The sequence below is a fragment of the Gorilla gorilla genome, chromosome 18, assembly GCF_029281585.2.
Source record: "Gorilla gorilla gorilla isolate KB3781 chromosome 18, NHGRI_mGorGor1-v2.1_pri, whole genome shotgun sequence".
NCBI lineage: Eukaryota > Metazoa > Chordata > Mammalia > Primates > Hominidae > Gorilla > Gorilla gorilla.
The window spans coordinates 112,605,613-112,626,483 of NC_073242.2; the positions used below are offsets into that span (position 1 = coordinate 112,605,613).

At 41.7% G+C, this 20,871-nt stretch overlaps 1 protein-coding gene across 1 annotated transcript in view; it reads left to right on the top strand.

Moving 5' to 3' along the window:
• Positions 1–5,810, top strand: part of HSD17B2 (hydroxysteroid 17-beta dehydrogenase 2) — a 63,135-nt gene extending 57,325 nt beyond the window's left edge. The window contains exon 5 of the mRNA XM_019012880.3: positions 5,359–5,810. Coding sequence (XP_018868425.2) covers positions 5,359–5,720 — 362 coding nt within the window. The 3' untranslated portion in view covers positions 5,721–5,810. The remainder of the gene's footprint in view (positions 1–5,358) is intronic.
• The last annotated feature ends 15,061 nt before the right edge of the window (positions 5,811–20,871 follow it).

Below are 20,871 nucleotides of genomic sequence, written 5' to 3' on the forward strand. Positions count from 1 at the left end.
GAAATGGTGAATTTGATTTTGAATCTGGCAGGAGGATTGAGGGTTTGGTGACACAGCCCAAAGAGAATTCCAACACACAGATGTAAAATTCCATTTAGACGAGAGAGCAATCCTGCAGTTAGGTTATGATTTTGGAGATTCAGTATAATTGCTATGCATAATAGTTCTGGAGAGCTGTTCTCACCCACTTACCATACATTCTTTACTGATGTTGATCTTATTTTTTAAAATCGAGAAATATATAAACAGAAAAAAGCATTATACACACATGGTTCAACAAATTATTATAAACACTCTTGTACTTAACACCCAGATCAAAAAATAAAACATTACCAACACCCAGAAGCCCCTATATGATCCTCTACCATCACAGCCCTCTCCAACCTCCCAATAGGTAATTACCTCTTACTTTTTGTAATGATCATTTATTTGCTTTTCTTTGTAGAGTCACATCCAGCCCAATTAATAGCATTTGACTTTAACTGCTTTTGCACTTTGAATGGAATCAATATGTATGTATCCTTTTGTATCTGGCTTCTTTCACTCAATATTCTGATTAGACAATTTATCTGCACTGTGTGTATCTGTAGTCCACTCATTTCATTGCTGTGCAGTATTCTGTGAATATGCCATGATTTTCTACTGTTGATGGGATGTTTGAGTCCCTTCTAGTTTGAACAAGTATGAACAATGCAGCTATGAACTTTCTGGTACATGTACTTTGGTTTTTGTGTGCTTGAATTTTCCCCATGACACATGCTACAGAGTGAAACTGTTACCAAAAAGGGCTCCTGATCCAGATCCCAAGAGAGGGTTTTTGGATCTTGTGTGAGAAAGAATTTGGGGTGAGTCTGTAGAGTAAAGTGAAAGCAAGTTTATTAAGAAAGTAAAGGAATAAAAGAATGCCTACTTCTTAGGCAGAGCAGCAGCATGGACTGCTTGACTGAGTATACTTATAGTTACTTCTTGATTATATTCTAGACAAGGAGTGGATTATTCATGAGTTTTCTGGGAAAGTGGGAGGGATGGCCCGGAACTGTGGGTTCCTCCCCCTTTTAGACCATACGGAGCAACTTCTGGACATTGCCATGGCATTTATAAACTGTCCTGGTGCTGGTGGAAGTGTCTTTTAGCATGCTAATGCATTATAAGTAGCATATAATGAGCAGTGAGGATGACCAGAGGTCACTGTTGTTGCCATCTCGATTTTGGTGGGTTTTGGCTGGCTGCTTTACCACATCCTGTTTTATCAGCAGAGTTACTATGACTTGTATGTTGTGATACCAATCCTGCCAACCTCCTATCTAATCCTGTGATTAAGAATGCTTAACCTCCAGGGAATGCAGCCCAGCAGGTCTCATTCTCATTTTACCCAGCCCCTGTTCAAGATGGAGTTACTCTGGTTCAAATGCCTCTGAAAGAATGACTAGATCATAGAGTTTTCCTGTCTTCAGCTTTACTGAATCATACCAACCTGTTTTCTAAAATGTTGCTCCAATTTATACCTCCACCCTTTCTATGTATACTCCAATCACCACAACTCTGAGGAGCAGGTTTCATTGACATTATTCTCCAGGTGATGGTGCTGAGCTGGGGTGGATAACATGCCCTTGGGTGGGGATCTGGTACCCCACGTACACCGTGATGGTGGAAAATTTGAGATCAGACCCTGAGATGCAGTGCCTGGGTTCTTCCTTTTATATCAGGCTGCCCCCCAGTTTAAAGCTATTTGATGAGCTCTCTGAAGGCAAGAAGCCCAAGAGCAGAAGGCTGAGAACTCATGTTTGGAGAATGACACTTCATACTTATATTTATTTGAAGGTAGGGGCAAGAAAAGGAATCTTTAGGGACATAGACAAGGAGCTTCTGAAGACATTCTAAGTGCCGTTCCAGATTTTTCTGGTGCCCTGAAATAAAGATAGCTAAATCATACTGCATGCTAGATTAGCAGATTTTAAGTGCTTTATGTGCATTATCTCCCTTAATCCTCACCTGTGAAGTAGGCATCATAATAGCCCCATCTTGCAGTGAGAAAATGTAGGCTCAGAGAAGTTAAGGAAGTTCCAAAGCCATAGAGCTGATAGGAGGCAGAGATGGGATTTTGATACAGGTCATATCAATAACTTCATTGTGTGCAGCACCAAAGTGGCATGGGATGGCTGGGTAGGGAGAGTTTGTCAAAAGTGGGAGATGATGACGGACTGATGGCAAAAGGCTGATGGCTTTGTCACTCACAAAGACAGCTTTGGGGACTCTGGATAGGATACCCACAAGAGTGGCCAGAAATTCCATGAGGTGTTTAAAGAAGAATGAGGTGGAAAGAAAAAGGAACCCCCAGCCTACGAAGACAGGGACAGGGGAGAGGTAGGAGGAGGAATAGTAGCTCACGAAAACATGTTTTTCAGGACCTAGAAACCTCCAGAGTAATTGTCATGATAATCATTTCTTTAAGCACGGTGTGTGCCTTCCTGAAAAGAAAGGAGCAATTGAAACTCCGTTTGCATTTCCATAAGTATAATTGGATTTCACTGGCCTACATTTCCAAGTGAGGATCCCTTCTTCTCCGCAGTCCTGATATCCAGGAGTCACCCAGGCTAGCAAGGGCTCATCCCCACAGCTATCTGAACAACCAAGCACTTTGCAGGAGGGAGCGTGGGAGACCACAAGCTTTTTGGAAAGTAATCTGGCAGTAGCTATTAAAATTCAAAATTAATGTGCCTTCGACCAGGCTGTACTTTGAGGACTCTTGCCTACAGAGATAAAGCCAAAGTAAAAACGAATAGGTGGTGAAAGTCGATTTACTGCAGCAGTGCCTGAAATGCTGAAACCTATAGGAACAACTGGAAGGTCATTGGACAGGGAAGTGATTGGCTAAAAGCTGTTCAATGGGAAATTCTGTTGCTCTGGTTTAATCCATAGACATTGACAAGAAGGGAGGTCTGTGATTTATTACTAAGCCAAAATAAATTCATGGAAAATATAAATACCATAGTATGATCCTTTTTGTTTTTGTTATTTCCTGGTAAAAAAAATTAAACCAAATTCTTCTACGTGTATGTATGTTTGTATGAACAAGGAAGGAATGTAGAAGGGCACACAAAACTGTTAGTTACCTTAGAGGAGATTAATTTTAAAAATACGCACATCTCCTTATTATTCACTTTATATAATGAGGAGGCAGAGCTGCTACATTTTAAAGTAAATAAATTATTTAATTTTATATGATAAGCAGGTATTGTCTTTATTTTAAAAATATATTTATACTTAATTGCATGTAGTTTGTGTATTAAAATTTAAATATATGTGTGAATTATATTAAAATTACACTTCATATATTTTTAAAAACATAAATGAAAATTATATCTATTAAGTAGATTAAATATTTAAAATCTTGTATTTATTTATATATTTATTTATTTATTGAGATAGAGTCTCACTCTCTCACCCAGGCTGGAGCGCAGTGGTGCGATCTCAGCTCACTGTAACCTCTGCCTCCCGGGTTCAAGCAATTCTCCCTGCTTCAGCCTCCCAAGTAGCTGGGATTCCAGGCACCCACCACCATGCCCAGCTAATTTTTGTATTTTTTAGTAGAGACAGGGTTTCACCATGTTGGCTAGGCTGGTCTTGAACTCCTGACCTCACGTGATCCACCTACCTGGGCCTCCTAAAGTGCTGGGATTGCAGGCATGAGCCACCATGCCCAGCCTAAAATCCTACATTTAATTGATAGGCATTACTTCTATATCTTAAAAAATTATACGTGTGTATGCTTATATGAGTGTATATATACTATATTATATACAGTATATATTATATTGTAGACATTACATGATATATTATATATGTAATAGTCACCAAAAGATGAGTGTCTGTGGCAGCAGCATTTGTAAAGGCCCAGTTGAAAATAAGCACAGTGCCCATCACAGTATAGTGGATAAATAATTCTTGGCATTTTTATGCAACGGAATACTACGCTGAAAGGAGAATCAACACACAGTGCATGGATGAATGTCACAAATATACTGTTGAATAAAGAAGCTGATGCTAAACAATGAGTGCTATTCATATGATTCCATTTGTATAAATGTTCAAAACCAGCCAAGATGAATCTGTCCTATTAATCAGGAAAATGGTTACTGAGAAGTGGGCTGAAAGGAGAGATTTTAAGGCTGGTCCTGTTCTGTTTTGTTTTTCTTTTTTTTCTTTTTTTCCCTTTTTCTTTTCTTAAAATTGGAGTGTAGCTCTGTTGCCCAGGCTAGAGTGCAGTGGTGCAGTCATATAATAGCTCACTGCATCCTCCAACTCGTGGGCTCGAGGGGTCCTCCTACTTCAGTCTCCCGAATAGCTGGGACTAGAGATAAGCACCATTGTGCCCAGCTAAATTTCTGTGTATATGTCTATGTCTATGTCTATGTCTATGTCTATGTCTATGTCTATGTCTATGTCTATGTCTATGTATATGTGTGTGTATGTGTGTGTGTGTGTATATATATATATATACACATATATATGTGTGTGTGTGTATATATATACACACATATATAATGTGTGTATATATATACACACATTATATATATATGTGTGTGTGTATATATATATGTGTGTGTGTATATATACACACATTATATATGTGTGTATATATACACACACACACGCACACACACACACACATATATATATTTTAGAGATGGGATCTCGCTATGTTGCCCAGGCTGATCTTGAACTCCTAGGCTCAAGCGATTCCCCTTCCTGGGCCTCCCAAAGTGCTGAGATTACAGGTATGAGCCACGGTGCCCAGGCTTGTTTTGTTCTTGATCTGTTTGCTAGTCACATGGGCTATCAGTTTGGAAAAATCCAATTACGTGTGCACTTTTCTGTATGTAGGTTTAGAAATGATAATAAATGCCATTATAAAGCACACATTTTAAAAGGCATTTGCAGGCCAGGCGTGGTGGCTCACGCCTGAAATCTCAGCACTTTGGGAGGCCGAGGCAAGTGGATCACTTGAGGTCAGGAGTTCAAGACCAGCCTGGCCAACATGGCAAAACCCCGTGTCTACTAAAAATACAAAAATTAGCCTGGCATGTTGGTGATGCCTGTAATCCCAGCTACTCGGGAGGCTGAGGCAAGAGAATCACTTCAACTCTGGAGGCAGAGGTTGCAGTGAGCTGAGATCACACCACTGCACTTAAGCCTGAGAGACAGAGAAAGACTCTGTATCCCAAAAATAAAAAAATAAATAAATAAATAAATAAAAGTCATTTGCAAAGGGCCATCTTTCCCAACAGAGACAAGCACCTGCTCCCTGACTTCCTTGGCCTTCCCAGGATCTGACTCTTCCCTTTCCTTTCACCCCAGAAATCGCAGGCACCAGTGACAAGTGGGAAAAGCTGGAGAAGGACATTCTGGACCACCTCCCCGCTGAGGTACAGGAAGACTACGGCCAGGACTACATCTTAGCACAGCGGAATTTCCTCATATTGATCAACTCGTTAGCCAGCAAGGACTTCTCTCCGGTGCTGCGGGACATCCAGCATGCTATCTCGGCGAAGAGCCCTTTTGCCTATTACACGCCAGGGAAAGGCGCTTACTTGTGGATCTGCCTTGCTCACTATTTGCCTATTGGCATATATGATTACTTTGCTAAAAGACATTTTGGCCAAGACAAGCCCATGCCCAGAGCTCTAAGAATGCCTAACTATAAGAAAAAGGCCACCTAGGCAATGGAAGCCCTCAAAGAAGTGGGAATGTCATAGTCTTGAAATGAAAGGGAAACTGGGTTTCTCATTAAAGTTGTTTCCCACTCTGTATTCTCTGTGAAATTCATTGATTGAATAGTACTTTGTAGTGAGAAGGCTGGAGAATAGCAACAGCCTCATGGAGAATGTTAATTGAGTTCCTACTATGCACCAGATACATTACAGGTATTCTTTCATCTAGTTCTCATCAGAGAATTGAGGTGGGTATCTTTGCCCCTACATAATATAATCAGAGAGATTTCTTGTCACACTCTAGCAAAAGGCAGGGCCAGAATTCAAATCCTGAGTTGGACTCCACTGCCTGCCAAGAGAAGAGGAAGAGAAAGAGAGAGACAAGGAGAAAGAGAGAGGGAAGGAAAGGAGGAGGCAGAAATGGCAAGGGCAACAGTCCAATGGATCCTGCAAGTCTTCCTCACTGTGCATTGATATTCCGTGACTACTGCACCCAAGGTATTGGATTCACGGTAAATCATCAGGGCTTTGTTCTCTTCCTTCCTCTTTTTTTTCTCTACCAGGAGCACTGGAGACAATAGGATAAGGTGTCCTATCTCAAGCAGAACCCTGGAGACCTCTTGGCAGATCTAGGGAATGTGGCTGACTGGTTTAGTGCCCATAGTAACCAGCACTGTTACTATGTTACCCTCATCTGAGCATACTGGGATGGAAAAGCCAGTATCATTACCCGGAAGAGCTTAGTGGAAGGGAGCAACGTGAGATAATTATAGAGGTATGGCCAAGGTCAGTTGGGTATGGCAAAAGGGGAGGAGCTGGTGAGCAGAGCGTACATAAAGGGAATCAGAATATCTTGCTCATTGCAAACCTCTCTGTTCCATTTCCTTTCTAGAACGTGGAGGCTCTTTTTCTATTTTCCTTGGCGATTTCGTGAAAGTATATACTATGACAGTGCTCTGCAATTTTCTCCTAGAGAAAATAATAAATAACCATATAGCAAGATAAACATTTATAAAATACTAACACGATATATTTTTAATGGCTAGTCAAACTGACAGCCCAGTGGCTCTCCACATTGCTTCAGAGCAGAATGGAAAGAAAAAAAAAAATCAGTCTAAGTGTTGATTTCCCTAGTAGGCACTTTCTGGGGATAAGTGTTGTTGAAGCCAACACTTCTATTTGCATGATTCCAGTGTTGTTGAGAGAACAAGCGATTTATTTAGCTTATAGTCCAAAGTTTGGAAGAGCACTGAGGATGGTGTGCTTCCCTAAAAGCCAACAGTCCTCAAAGAGTGATCCCTGGACCTGAAGCATTAGCATCGCCTGAGACTCTATTAGAAATGCAGATTCTCAGGAGCCACCCCAATTCTGTATTACATACCTATGGCTGCTGTAACAAATTACCATGTATGTAGTAGTTTAAAGCAGCATAAAGGCATGACCTTTCAGTTCTGGAGGTCAGAATTCTGAAACGGGTCTTGCAATGCTAAAATCAAGTGGTCAGCAGACCTGTGTTCATTCTGGAGACTCCAGGGAAGACTCCATCTGTTGCTTTTTGCAGCATCCAAAGGCCTGCATTCCTTTGCTTATGGCAGCACCACTCCAATCTCCTCTTCCATTGTCACATCTTTTCTGATAGACTCTCCTGCCTCCCGCTCATAAGGCCCTCCTGATTATATTGGGCTTCCCCAGATAGTCCAGTGGAAATCTCCCAATGTCAAGATCCTCAGTTTAATCACAACTGCAAAGTCCTTTTTGCCACATAAGATAACGGATTCACAGGCTTTGAGGACTCGTGCACTATTATCATTGTTAAGGACTGTATTAGTCCATTTGTTCACTGCTATAAAGAAATACCAGAGACCGGGTAACTTATAAAGAAAAGAGGTTTCATTGGCTCACAGTTCCACAGGCTGTACAGGAAGCATGGATAGGGAGGCCTCAGGAAACTTACAATTATGGCAGAAGGTGAAGGGGAAGCGGGCACATCTTCACATGGCCAGAGCAGGAGGAAGAGAGAGTGGCGGGGAGGTACTACACACTTTTAAACAACCACACCTCACAATAACTCACTCACTATCACTAAAACAGCACCAAAGGGGACATCCATCCCCATAATCAAATCACTTTCCACTAGCCCCCACCTCCAACATTGGAGATTACAATTTGACATAAAATTTGGGTGGGGACATAGGCCCCAATCATATCGAAGACCATTGTCCTACTGACCACAGCTACTGAATCAGAAACAGGATTGGAGCCAGCAACCTGTGTTGTAAGGAGATCTCCAGGTGATGCACACCCACATTTGAGAACCACTCCTCCAAGCCATGGAGTGAGCAGGCTGTTGGGTATGTGCTCAGGCTACAGAAGAAGCAGGGAAGACTCTTGTGAGAGACATCAAGAGAGCTGACATGAGAGCGTGGCATCTATTCTCTTCTGCAGCTTCCCAAGAGTTGAAAACTCTGTAAGCCATCAGGAGAAGATGCTGAATAGACACCCCCATGGGTCTGAGAACCCCAGATCAGAGAAGCTCATATTGGGTTCCCTGAAGAAGGGCTTCCACATGATTTTTGGGGTTACCTGGGAGCAAAATAAACCACATGGTGGTCTATTTAACAAGAGAAAGATTGACAACCTCTCATGCCACCCCCATTGTCAGAGTCCATTTGGGCTGCTGTAACAAAACACCATAGACAGGATAGCTTCTAAACAGCAGAGATTTATTTCTCACCGTTCTCAGGGAGTCCAAGATCAAGACACTGGCAGATTTGGTGTCTGGTAAGGGCCTGCTTCCTGATTCATAGACTTTCATCTTCTCCTTGTGTCCTCAGATGGTGGAACAGGTGAAGGATATCTCTGGGATCGCTTTGATAAGGGCACTAATCTCTTTCATGAAGGCAGAACCTCCCAAAGGGCCCACCTCTTAAGGGGATTAGGTTTTAACATATTAATTTTTTTGGGACACAAACATTCAGACCTTAGCCCCCATCATGACTCCTTTGGCTTTGGGTGGGAGTGAGGAGATCTGGGAAAAGTCAACTGGAGCTCCTTAGGAGAGTAGGGAAAAGAGCTTGGAAGAATCAGGGTGCCAGCATGTGGGTCGGGGAACACCATAGCAGAGGCCGCTGCGTGGGCAGCCTTGAACCTGGGCCAAAGTGAGGATGAGAAATCTCAACTGGAAGATAAGACAAATGCTGTTTCCCCAAATGCCAGGAGAATACACCAGTCCCGACAAATCTAGACCCTGAGGAAAAGAGCAAGGAGAAGAGAAGGCGGAGGGAAGAGAATCTTGAATTTAGCTTCAAATGTATCTGTTTTAAAGCAGAAGAGACAAGGATGCCTGAATGCATTAATAAAGGTTCAAATATACTTCACTTTAGAGCAATACATACAATTTATCAGAAAACAAAAGAGACAAGTGTTACATACAAAATACCTTCCTGCCTTGACCATGTCTACACAGTAATTGATATCCCTGATTTACTGTAAGAAACCAGTAAGAGCCAAGGGCAGAGTGAAGCCCTCCGTACATCAACAATGCATTGTATTCCTGGGGGAAAGCATGATGAAACGGTGGTTCAGCAACAGGACTCCTGGCTAAAAGAATTTCCCCTTCCCCAGTCCTGCTGTTCTGCTCAAGGGTAGGATGCAAGGTGCCTTTAATACCTGGCTATACAGCATCATGGGCAAAACCCATCTACCCTCATTTTCTCTTCCCTTTCTCTGTTTTCCCAGCGCTGCCAGCAGGAAAATGGACCATCCTCACAGCAGACCCAGGATAAGTTAGGAAAAGCATCCAGTGAAATCTGATTTCTTTTATTACACAGGGAGCCGATAAAAGGCCTACAAATAAATTCTATTATAGTATTGGAATAGAACATTAAATTTCATCAGTTTCATTATACTAGTGATAAAGACCACGTTCTGGAATGACATTCTGGATGTCTGGATGGTATAATTTGGAGAAAGAGAAATTCCATGCAAACAGCTCTGATGGTGTGGTTGTAACTCCTGCCCAGTAAAAGTCTCTAGTCCAGCCTACATATAATGCTCCATGCAGGGGTTTAGAACTCCTGAACACACCTGCTCTGGAGGGGCTCAAAATAAAGTGTTTCTCTACTGATTTGTCTTGTAGGCCAATATCTCCTTCTGAGATCTCCAAGATCATTGGTGGACATGGCAGAACTGGATGGGTGTTTCTGAATCCCAGTACAATAGCCAGCTCAGAATTCCACATCAAGAAATAGAAGGAAAAGGAAGAGAGAAATTGGGGACAGATGTGAAGGCTCAAGATAGGGAGACCTCAATATGTTTGTAGGGTAAAGTTGCTTACTCTCTTGCCTGTCCTGCCTTCCTTCCTTTTGGGATTTTGGTGAGACTGTCATTCAAGGGACCCCCACCCCAACGACCACAGGCTGTAACCCAGGCTGACCAACCAACCTATATCCTTGGCTCCAGTGATTAGTTCATGGTGGGCATGTGATCCAGGAAGGGCCAATCAAAGATTTTTGGTAGGAAGATTATTAATGGGAACTGGGAGAAATGAGCAGCTGCTGTACTGTACTTTCCACGGTAACAAGTGAAGCTTCTAGAGCCCACCAAGGAGAGAGAATCTGTTAGAGAATTAAGCCAGGAGAAAGGAAAATGGAGCAGAACAATGAAGAAAAACCCAGATCTAATGAGATAGTTTGAGCCCCTTGATGTAGCCATACCTGCAGACCTACCGTTTGGATAGATTTCCAAATTGTGTGAATGAATACATTTTCTTTGAACTATTTCTAGCTGAACTTCTATTTTTTTGCAACAAAGTTAATTTCTGACAAATATACACTCTTGAAATAGATTTAGTAAAGAATGAGGAATAAAATAATGCTTAACAGAGAAAATGGACAATGTTTCAATGTCCTAGGGGAGAACGAAAGTGATGAGACTAAACATGAAAAGAGAGAAAGTGGTTAGGGTAAATGATATCACCGTTTAGTGACCCTCTCCCACAGAAAAGCAACTTTTCTGTTAAAATTTATTTTGGGATCTCATCCCCAAAGTCTATGAACACAGTCCCTCTGGAACAAGATGAATTAAAATCCTTACCAAGCCTCAAGGTGGAAATCAAAGATTTTAGCTGACCACTGGCAATCCTAGATTATTGGACTCATGCTCCGCTAGGATAACAGCATAATGTACATTGTGTCTAGCACAGTAAGGCAGTAAAACTTATCTACCATATTGCAAAATATAGAGATGACTAAAGTGAGACTCCCAAACTACCATGGGAATCAGGAAGATCAAGGAAACTCCAGGCATTTGTTGCAAATTATTTGTTCCTCTCAGGTAATTCCATCTGCGTGAAGATGTTCTCGCCACCAGGTAATTGCCCAGAGAATTTTATTATAGAGAGATTTTTGTTTAGCTCCATTTTCTGTTCTTTCTCCTATTTTGATTACAGGTAATGATTCATTGCTGGACACAACATCACCCCTCTCTTTAGCATTGCCCTGTGCTCTGTCTCCTGACTGTCAGAGGTGAACTAATTCTACACAGAGAAGGTTCTAAATAGAAACATGCTGTTCTCGGCCTGGGTAGGGTTTTTTGGTAAGGCTTAAATGCTCAGGCAAGAAATTTTCACTGACGAACAAAAAGCACACATTTCCATGTTGAATATCTAAGATGAGTTGCAAAACAGGCCTGAAAATTGTATGAGAGCTAGGCCAGTACACGCCATTGCCATTATGATGCTGGATATTTTGGAGGGGGTATGGCTGTGCAGTATCCACTTACTTTCCTACTTGGGGGTCATTGCCCAGATGTGAGATCTTGATGGGAAGCAGCTATTTTCTTCCAACCATAGAAGACATAAGGTCTACATCCTGCCTCTGCCAGCGTTTTAGCTCCAGGACTTGGACATATGAAGAAACATATGACCCTCTTAGGGAATGGAATATCAACATGAAGGGTGAGGCTCTAGAAGGCACACAGTAAGTTGTTATTCATATGGCTAATTATAGGGTGCTATAGTAATGATGGGAGAAAAACTAAAACATGAGCAGAAAGCATTAGGAAAGATGTTGTGATGCGGAGAAGGCTTTGGACTATGTAAAGTTCTATTTAAGCTTACTTCTTTGAGCTGGGCTTGAAGCATTACATCATTTCCTTATACAATGGTGGTAAAGTTTCAGCAGGTCACTAAATGATTTTGAAAGGCAACATGATCTTTCTGATCAGTAGATAACTGGGTGGTCCAAGCAGGCACTGATCATACACGTGCATTTCTTTCTACAGGGTTGGCTCCCTAGCATGGAGGGCCTGGGAAGAGGTCCACAGTGCAAGCCTGTGTAGGCCACATCCTCAGGCCCCTCTCCTCCACTGGACCCCAGGCCAGGAAGGGAAAATTCATGACTTTCATGCTACCTCCCTCCTCTTTCCACAGGGTCAAGAAATAATTTTCAGAAAATGTTAAAATCTCATACAAACATACGATGAGCAGACATCAAAGTTTTATTTAACTCATTAATGAGATAACCAGCAGGATGGCAAAGCTGGTCTCAGAGAGGAGATGAGAAGCTGTTATATAAAATAGAGTGTCCTTTAAAAAATTATGGTAGAATTAGATTGCTAAATCAGATATAAAACTAAAGAACAGATTACGGTTCTATGGAGCAATGTACTTATCATCTGGGTTTAGGCTCTATCCTGGTCAGACATTATTTGCATCTCTATGGGATAAAAGTAACAGGCACTCCATCACCCTCAGCAAACTAACAAAGGAACAGATAACGAAACACCACATTTTCTCACTTATGAGTGGGAGCTGAACAATGAGAACACATGGACACAGGGAGGTAATGACACACACTGGGGCCTGCCGGGAGGCAGGGTTGTGGAAGAGAGAGGATTAGGAAAAATAGCTAATGCATGCTGGGCTTAATACCTAGGTGATGGGTTGATAGGTGCAGCAAACCACCATGGCACATGTTTACCTATGTAACAAACCCACACATCCTGCACATGTACCCTGGAACTTAAATAAAGAAATTTAAAAAATTGAAAAGTAATTGGCACTCTATTAGTTTTCTCCAAGTTAATATCTACCTTTAAAGAACTGGACCATTATATAAGTTGCACAGCAAGCAAAGTCACATTTTCTCAGAGAGTCAGGTTGCCCTTACGTGGGCTTTTAGACAATGTTCTGGCATTGTTTACATGATACTAAAAACACTACACATGTATTTTTTGCCTTGGTTCCAAATTTTGGTTAATTTTTTCATAACAATTACCAAGGTAGAGAGTGCTAAGTGACCAGGAAACAGTTTTCCACCAAGCCTAGATATGGCCTCCGACTCTTTCAGCATTGTGCACCACCCAGCCACCAGCAGTTGATGACAATTTGTGTGAGAAAGGAAACTGATTTGCCATCCAGCTCTTGATGACAACAGGGTTTAGATGTTCCAGACAGCTTCTTTCATGGCTGGCCGAGGCTATTTCTGATGACTCACTCAGAGCTCCAACTTAGCCACCAGGAAACACCAAGAGAAGCATCAGTTCTCATTGAAGAGTGGTGAAAGGTCAAAGGAAGCTCTGTCTTTTCTATCCTAGATGGAAGTTCACTTTCTCTTTCTAAGTCAGGATTTCATACATAAACTGCATGGTTTCAGAGCCCTTTATCTCACATGCTGATGGGTTATTTTAATTAAGGTGTAGAGGGTTGACGTTAAATGGGTGAGGAGCTTGGAAGGTGTATTGGTCATGCGGCTAATAAAAACATACCCGAGACTGAGTAATTTATAAAGTAAAAAGGGTTAATGAACTCACAGTTCCACATGGCTGGGGAGGCCTCACAATCATGGCAGAAGATGAAGGAAGAGCAAAGGGATGTCTTACAAGGCGACGGGCAAGAAGAGAGAATGAAATCCAAGCAAAAGGGGAAACCGCTGATAAAACCATCAGATCTTGTGAAACTTATTCACTACCATGAGAACAGTATGAGGGAAACTACCACTATGATTCAATTATGCCCCACTGGGTCTTTCCCACAACACGTGGGAATTATGGGAGCTACAATTCAAGATGAGATTTGGGTGGAGACACAGCCAAACCATATCAGGAGATGCAAGATTTATTCTTAGTTACACTGGGTGCTGCTAGTGACCTTGTAGAGATGTATGGCCTATTCACCCAGTAAATGGGACTATTATTGAAGAAAAATGGGAAGATTGGGACTCAGGAGGAGAAGAAATCATCCTCCATTCATTCCAAGGCATCCATTGGCACCTACTATGTGCCAAGCCTTACTGCAATCTACTGGGAGGTGTCAGAAAGTCTTTCCTCCTGAGAAGGATCATGAAACCTCCTGGAACTAAGTGTAACAAATTTCCAAAGTCTGTGTGCCCCTTCCAATAAAGGCATGTTCATCTGCAGGAAGGGAGAAGATATAAGTGGCGTGTAAATGCCTTTTGTGGAGATGTTATTTCTTGTAATAATGCATTGTTGAAATTGTCAAATTTTCCTGTTTGAAAATTACTGTCGGCATTTATAGGTTTTGAAAAATTGGAGAAAAGATGCCTCATCAGTGTTTCAAATAAGGTAAAAGTACACTAATTCAGTGTCATCATGAATCTTTTCTTTCTATCCTGATTAAAATGATAAAAGGGACAGAACATTCTCCCTCTCAGGACAGCTGTGAAAGGGCGGTTGAAGAAAAGCACAAGAAAAGCGCAAGGAGGCAGAGCCAGTAACACCTGGCATCATAATTGCTGTGCGGTAAAAGGAGAGTGCAACATCCTGACCCATCTCTATATCGTTGTGTCCTGTGACTTCTGCTTCATTGTAACTGAGAGTGAGATTCCTGGCTTGGTGAAAGATGGGAGGCAGCCCCACTTTGGTAAATCATAAAGCAGCAGCACTGGGTGAGAAGCTGGAGAAGGTCAGAACAGAGACAACACCACCCCCCTTCCCAGAACTCACTTTGTAGTGAACAGGAATGCACTTTCCTCAAACTTCTGAGGGTCAATGTCCACCATGAAAGTGAAAACAAGCGAGTGTCCCCAAGAGAAACATCCCAAGATTGAAGGTAAAAACATTTTTAAAAAGATATACTGTGCTAAAACTAATTTTTTAAAAAGTTGGTGTAGCTACACTCATACCAGCCAAAATAGACGCTAAGGGATGAAGCTTTTCATAACTTCACTATTTCGTACATGATACATCCCACTTACCCCAGCGGGAGCTCCAGTGTTTCTGCCCTGCGACTCCTGGCTGCTCAGCCAAAGGCCAAGCCAAGCCCTAGTCATCCCCTCTACCCACCTGGCCCACACTGTTATAAAAGAAGGGAGTTCTGCTTTAACCCCAAGCATTCATATACATTTTTAAAAAAGAAAAACCTAATTCATGTTCACATCTGTAATCCCAGCACTTTGGGAGGCCAAGGTGGGGGGATCACCTGAGGTCAGGAGTTCGAAGCCAGCCTGACGAACATGGTGAAACCCCGACTCTACTAAAAATACTAAAATTAGCCAGGCATGGTGGTAGGCACCTGTAATCCCAGCTACATGGGAGGCTGAGGCAGGAGAATTGCTTGAACTCAGGAGGTGGAGGTTGCAGTGAGCCGAGATTGAGCCACTGAACTCCAGCCTGGGTGACAGAGCGAGACTCCACCTCAAATAAATAAATAAATAAATGTCAGGATAGTAGTTATTTTGGGTGGAGGGGAATCTTCACTAGATGAGGACTTGAGGGGGCCTCAGGAAGGCTGGCCATGTTCTGGTTTTGTTTTAAGTACAGACGTTGGTTACACAAGCATGCTCGCTTTGTGAAAATTCATTGAGGCTTACGCTATGATTTGTACTTCAATAAAAAGTTTATAAAGGAGGGAATCATTAATCATAGGATTTCATGGAATTTAAAACTTCCAGGTCTCTGTGCTGACATGATAGCAATAGTATAAGGTCTGTGTCTCCAATGGAGATTTTGACTTAGTTCTCTAATATAAACAAGTGCTGAGTTCAGATAACACCAGCCCCCTCGGGTTTGGCCACCCAGTAACATGGGTACTCCTAAATTACAAAGACTTCTCAGACACTGGGGTTGGGAATGGGGAGGGGAAGAGAGAAGGGTGGATAGAAAATGAATGTCTCAAACTACAACCGTGTTTCCAACTTTGGAAGACTGCCTTAAGTACTCCTAATACCATTTACAGGGCACGTGCCATGTGCTGCCTGCAAAGCTCTGTGCTCAGTAATTCCATGGGCTGCTGTGGGAAGTAGGCAGTATCCTCCAAAAAGTTATTGAGCATTTTACATGCTTCTTTATTTTTGTACTAACTCAACCAAATCTAGGGTATATTTTACACTTTACAGCATATGTCATTCAGCACCAGCCACATTTGAAATGTCTCACGGCTACATGCAGCTGATGGTTACTTTATAATCCCTGAGAGTATTCTACAATCCCTGATTATAATGCTATAATCCCTGAGAGTAAAGGACTGCATCTCACACCATGAGAACCAAGTGTGCTCAGACCCATGCTGACATGCCCTTGACTGGTTGCTGCAAGCATCCACACACAGCTGCTGGATTCCTCACTGTGTGGAAAGCACCTTCTTTCCAGAGTTGCATGGATGAAACGATACTCAAAAGGCTCTGGGCCCTGTAGACAATTGTCATAACCTGTGACTCACCTGTATGAATGACCATCTACTCAGATTGCCTCATGGCAATGAGAAAGTAGAGACTGAGTCCAGGTGTCACATGCACAGGTACATTTCAAGATGCAAGACTGAAAAAGGTTCTGAAACAGGATGTGGTACTGAAAAATAACTGATAATGATAAAGACCCATGAGCACTTCTGCTGGGCCCTGTCCAACCTGTTTTTCATGTATTAACTCATTCACTCATCAGGATACAAACTAACACAAATTATAAAGTGAATACTCTTATTAGCTCCATTTCTAAAAGTTAACGTATTTATTTTGAAATCAGTGCAGATCGCATGCAGTTATGAAATGTAATACAGAGAGATCCCTTGTGCCCATGACGCAGTTTCCCCTGATGGTAATATCTTGCAAAACTCTAGCACAGTCTCACATCCAGGAAATTGCCACTGATAAAGTCAAGATGCAGAACCTTTCCATCACTACAAGCATCCCTCATGGTGCCCTTTTATAGTCATATCAACCACATTTCTGTGTCCCCAACCCTGGCAACCACTAATCTGTCCTCCAGTTTTCAAATTGTGTCAATTCTGGAATATTATATTAATGGAATCGATTGAGCACGTGAGCTTATGGGACTGGCAGTTCTCACTCAGCATGATTCCTTCGAGATTCATCCAATTTGTTGCATCAGTCCCATTTTATGGAGAGGAAAATTGAGGCACAAAGAGATTGTGTCTCTTGCCTTAGATCACACAATTAGCAAGTGGGGAAGTTGAAATTTGAGCCTAAGAGATCTCCGGAGCCGGAACCATGCTCTTAGCAACTCTGTTATTCTGCCTCTTTGCAACGGTTTCTATTTCTTACCATTGGTAACTGTCAAAAACAAAACAAAACAAAACAAAACAAATAAACAAAAAACAAATACAAAAACAAAAGCAAAAGAAGTGTTAAAGCTACTAGTTTTGAAGACACTCTGTTAATGTCCCGGGGCTGCTGTAATAAAGAACCACAGACTTGGTGGTTTAAAACAACAGAAATTTATTTTTGAAGGTTAGAAGTCTGAAATCAAGGTGTCTGTAGGGCCATGCCATCTAAAGTCTCTAGGGCGGGATCCTTGCTTGCCACCCAGCTGCAGTGGACGCTGGCCATCCTTGATGTTCCCGGACTTGTGGTAGCATCACTCCAATCTCCACCTCCCTTTCCTTCCTTCCTTCCTTCCTTCCTTCCTTCCTTCTTTCCTTCCTTCCTTCCTTCCTTCGTTCCTTCCTTCCTTCCTTCCCTCCCTCCCTCCCTCCCTTCCTCTCTCTCTCTCTTTCTTTCCTTTATCTCTTTCTTTCTGATGGAGTCTCACTCTGTCTCATAGACTGGAGTGCAGTGGCGCAATCTCAGCCCACTGCAGCCTCCGCCTCCCGGGTTCAAGTGATTCTCTGCCTCAGACTCCTGAGTAGCTGGGGTTACAGCCATGTGTGATGATGCCTGGCTAATTTTTGTATTTTTAGTAGAGATGGGGTTTTGTCATATTTGCCAGGATCATCTTGAACTCGTGGCCTCAGGTGATCAGCTGGCCTCAGCCTCCCAAAGACCTGGGATCACAGGTGTGAACCTCTGCACTAGGCCTCCACCTCTGATTTCACTTCATATCCTTCCCTCTGTGTCTGTGTGTCTTCATGTCCAGATTTCCCCTTTCTGTGTCCAGTCACTGAATTAACACCCACCCTACTCCTGTATTCCCTCGTTTTAACTTAATTATATTTGCAAAGACCCTATTTCCAAATAAGGTCACACCCACAGGATCTGGGTCCATGTGCATTTGTGTGGGGACACTTCCTCAAACGCCAAACAACTTTGTCTTAAGAGAGCACTTCTGACGAGTACTCAGCAGATCTTCCTAAATAGAGAAAAAAGCCTGGGCTTTGGTGATAGATTTAGGTCCAGATCTGGCTGAGCTATGTATTAACTGTGGGTTGTAGGCAAATAATGTTTGCAAAACCTTTTCATCTACAATAGATAAAGGATTGAGTGTGAAAATATATTGAAAGCACCCATTCAGAGTGCCTAGTACGTAACAGGCACTTAATCAATGTAATTTTCTTGTCCTGCTGACTAGGTTGTCAACTGACACACTATTACTTCCTAACAAACACACAACAAGAAGCCCCGTCTGCTCACAGGTCTGTGGGGTTATGTGGCTAGGTGGCTCTGTTGATCTTGACTGGGCTCACTCGCATATATAGAGTAGACTGGTTGTTGACTGAGGCAGGTTGGCCTCAGCAGGACCAACTGGGATGACTCAGTTCTGCTTCTAATAGCTCTTATTCTCCAGAGGTCCAGCCCGGGCCTTAGGTCATGGTAATGACAGAGGCATGAGGGACAACCAGTGGATGCACACAAGGCCCCGTGGGGTCTGGGCTCAGAGCTGGCACCCTGCTATGATCAACATATTCTATTGTCCAAAGCAAGTCAAGAGACACTCTGCCTCTTCAGTGACAGGAGCTGCAAAGTCACATGGCAAAGGGCATGTATGCAGTGAAAGATATATAACTGGGGCCACTAATGCAATCAGTCTACCATGCCTGCAGATTCTTTAGTGGGTTGACATTCCTACGGCTGAGAGGATGAAATTTCTGAATGGGCACTTTGCCGAGTGAGTGACCACATTGTCCCATAGCTTCCCAACATTATGACAGTAACCTCCTTGGAGATAGTACCTAGGTTTAGGGAATCAAGACTATTTCTGTAAGCCCTTCCATGTTTCCCAAGACCCAGCTAGTTTGGGAGGTCATCCTACATGTGGCCCCAGGCTAAGTTTACTTGGCCTGAATGAGAATGAAATAAAGGAAAGTGAAGACTTGATGGTATTGTAGAGTTGAAGGTGTGGAGATTAGTTAGTAGTCCAAGCATCTGCCGGTGAGGAGGCCGACATGACCAATAAGTTGATTTGAAATTTTATTTTATTATATTTTTTATTTGGATAGTTTTTGGGGAACAGGTGGTGTTTGGTTATATGGATAAGTTCTCCAGTGGTGATTTCGGAGATTTCGGCGCACCCATTATTCAACGTGTAATATTTTATTCCTCTCCTCCCTCCCACCTTTTCCCCTGAGTCCCTAAAGTCCGGGGGAAAGGTGAGAGGAGGGTGAGGAATAAAATATTACACATCGGGTAATGGGTGTATCATTCTTATGCCTTTGTGTCCTCATAGCTTAGCTCCCACTTATAAGTGAGAACATACAATGTTTGGTTTTCCCTTCCTGAGTTACTTCATTTAGAATAATGGTCTCCAGCTCCATCCAGGTTGCTGCAAATGCCATTATTTTGTTTCTTTTTATGGCTGAGTAGTATTCCATAGTGTGTGTGTATATATATGTATATGTATGTATATATACACATATTGTGTGATATATATACACACACACTATATATGTACATATATACACACACTATATATACACACAGTATGTGATATGCATATACACACTATATATACATATATACACACTATATATATCATATATATGATATATACACACACTATGTAATTTATATATACATACATACTATGTGATATGTATACATATATGTGTATATATACATACATACAAATATATACATATATATACACACATATATACGTATATATACACACATATATACGTATATATATGCATCTAGTTAATTGCTGTGACCATCCCCCCCACCTTCCCAGCATAGTAACTAGCACTTAGTAGGTTCTGTAAAATTTCAAATCAAATAAGTCGTTGTATGAAAGACACTTGCACACGCATGTTTACAGCAGCACAATTCACAATTACAAAAATATAGAACCAGCCCAAATGTCCATCGATCGAGTGGATAAAGAAAATGTGATATATATATATACACATATATATGTGTATATATGTATTTACATATATATACATATATGTGTATATATGTATTTACATATATATACATATGTGTGTATATATGTATTTACATATATACATGTGTGTATATATGTATTTACATATATACATATGTGTGTATATATGTATTTACATATATATACTATATATGTATTTACATATATATACTATATATGTATTTACATATATATACTATATATGTATTTACATATATATATACATATATATATATCACATTTGGCTATATGTTTTTAAACTTGAGAAGTACCCTGCACTTTTTTAGTTCTCCATTGTGAGCAGGCATTTTTAGAATTAGAAACAACGCTACCCAGGCCTGTAATACAAGTGCACAATGTGATCAAAGGTTTACAGAGAAGGCCATGTGACTGTAGCGTAGTGAGGGAGAGGGAGAACTTGCAGATGGGGAGACAGGCCAGGATCACACAGGGTCAGGATAAGGAGTTTGGAGCGTCTTTTCAACGTAATGGAAACCCATAGAAGTATTTTAAGCAGGGAAATGGCATGATCAATTTCCAGATTTATAAAGCACAGTAATTTGGCATTTACTGCTGGCTTTCTCATTCTCTTTAATTATCCAGC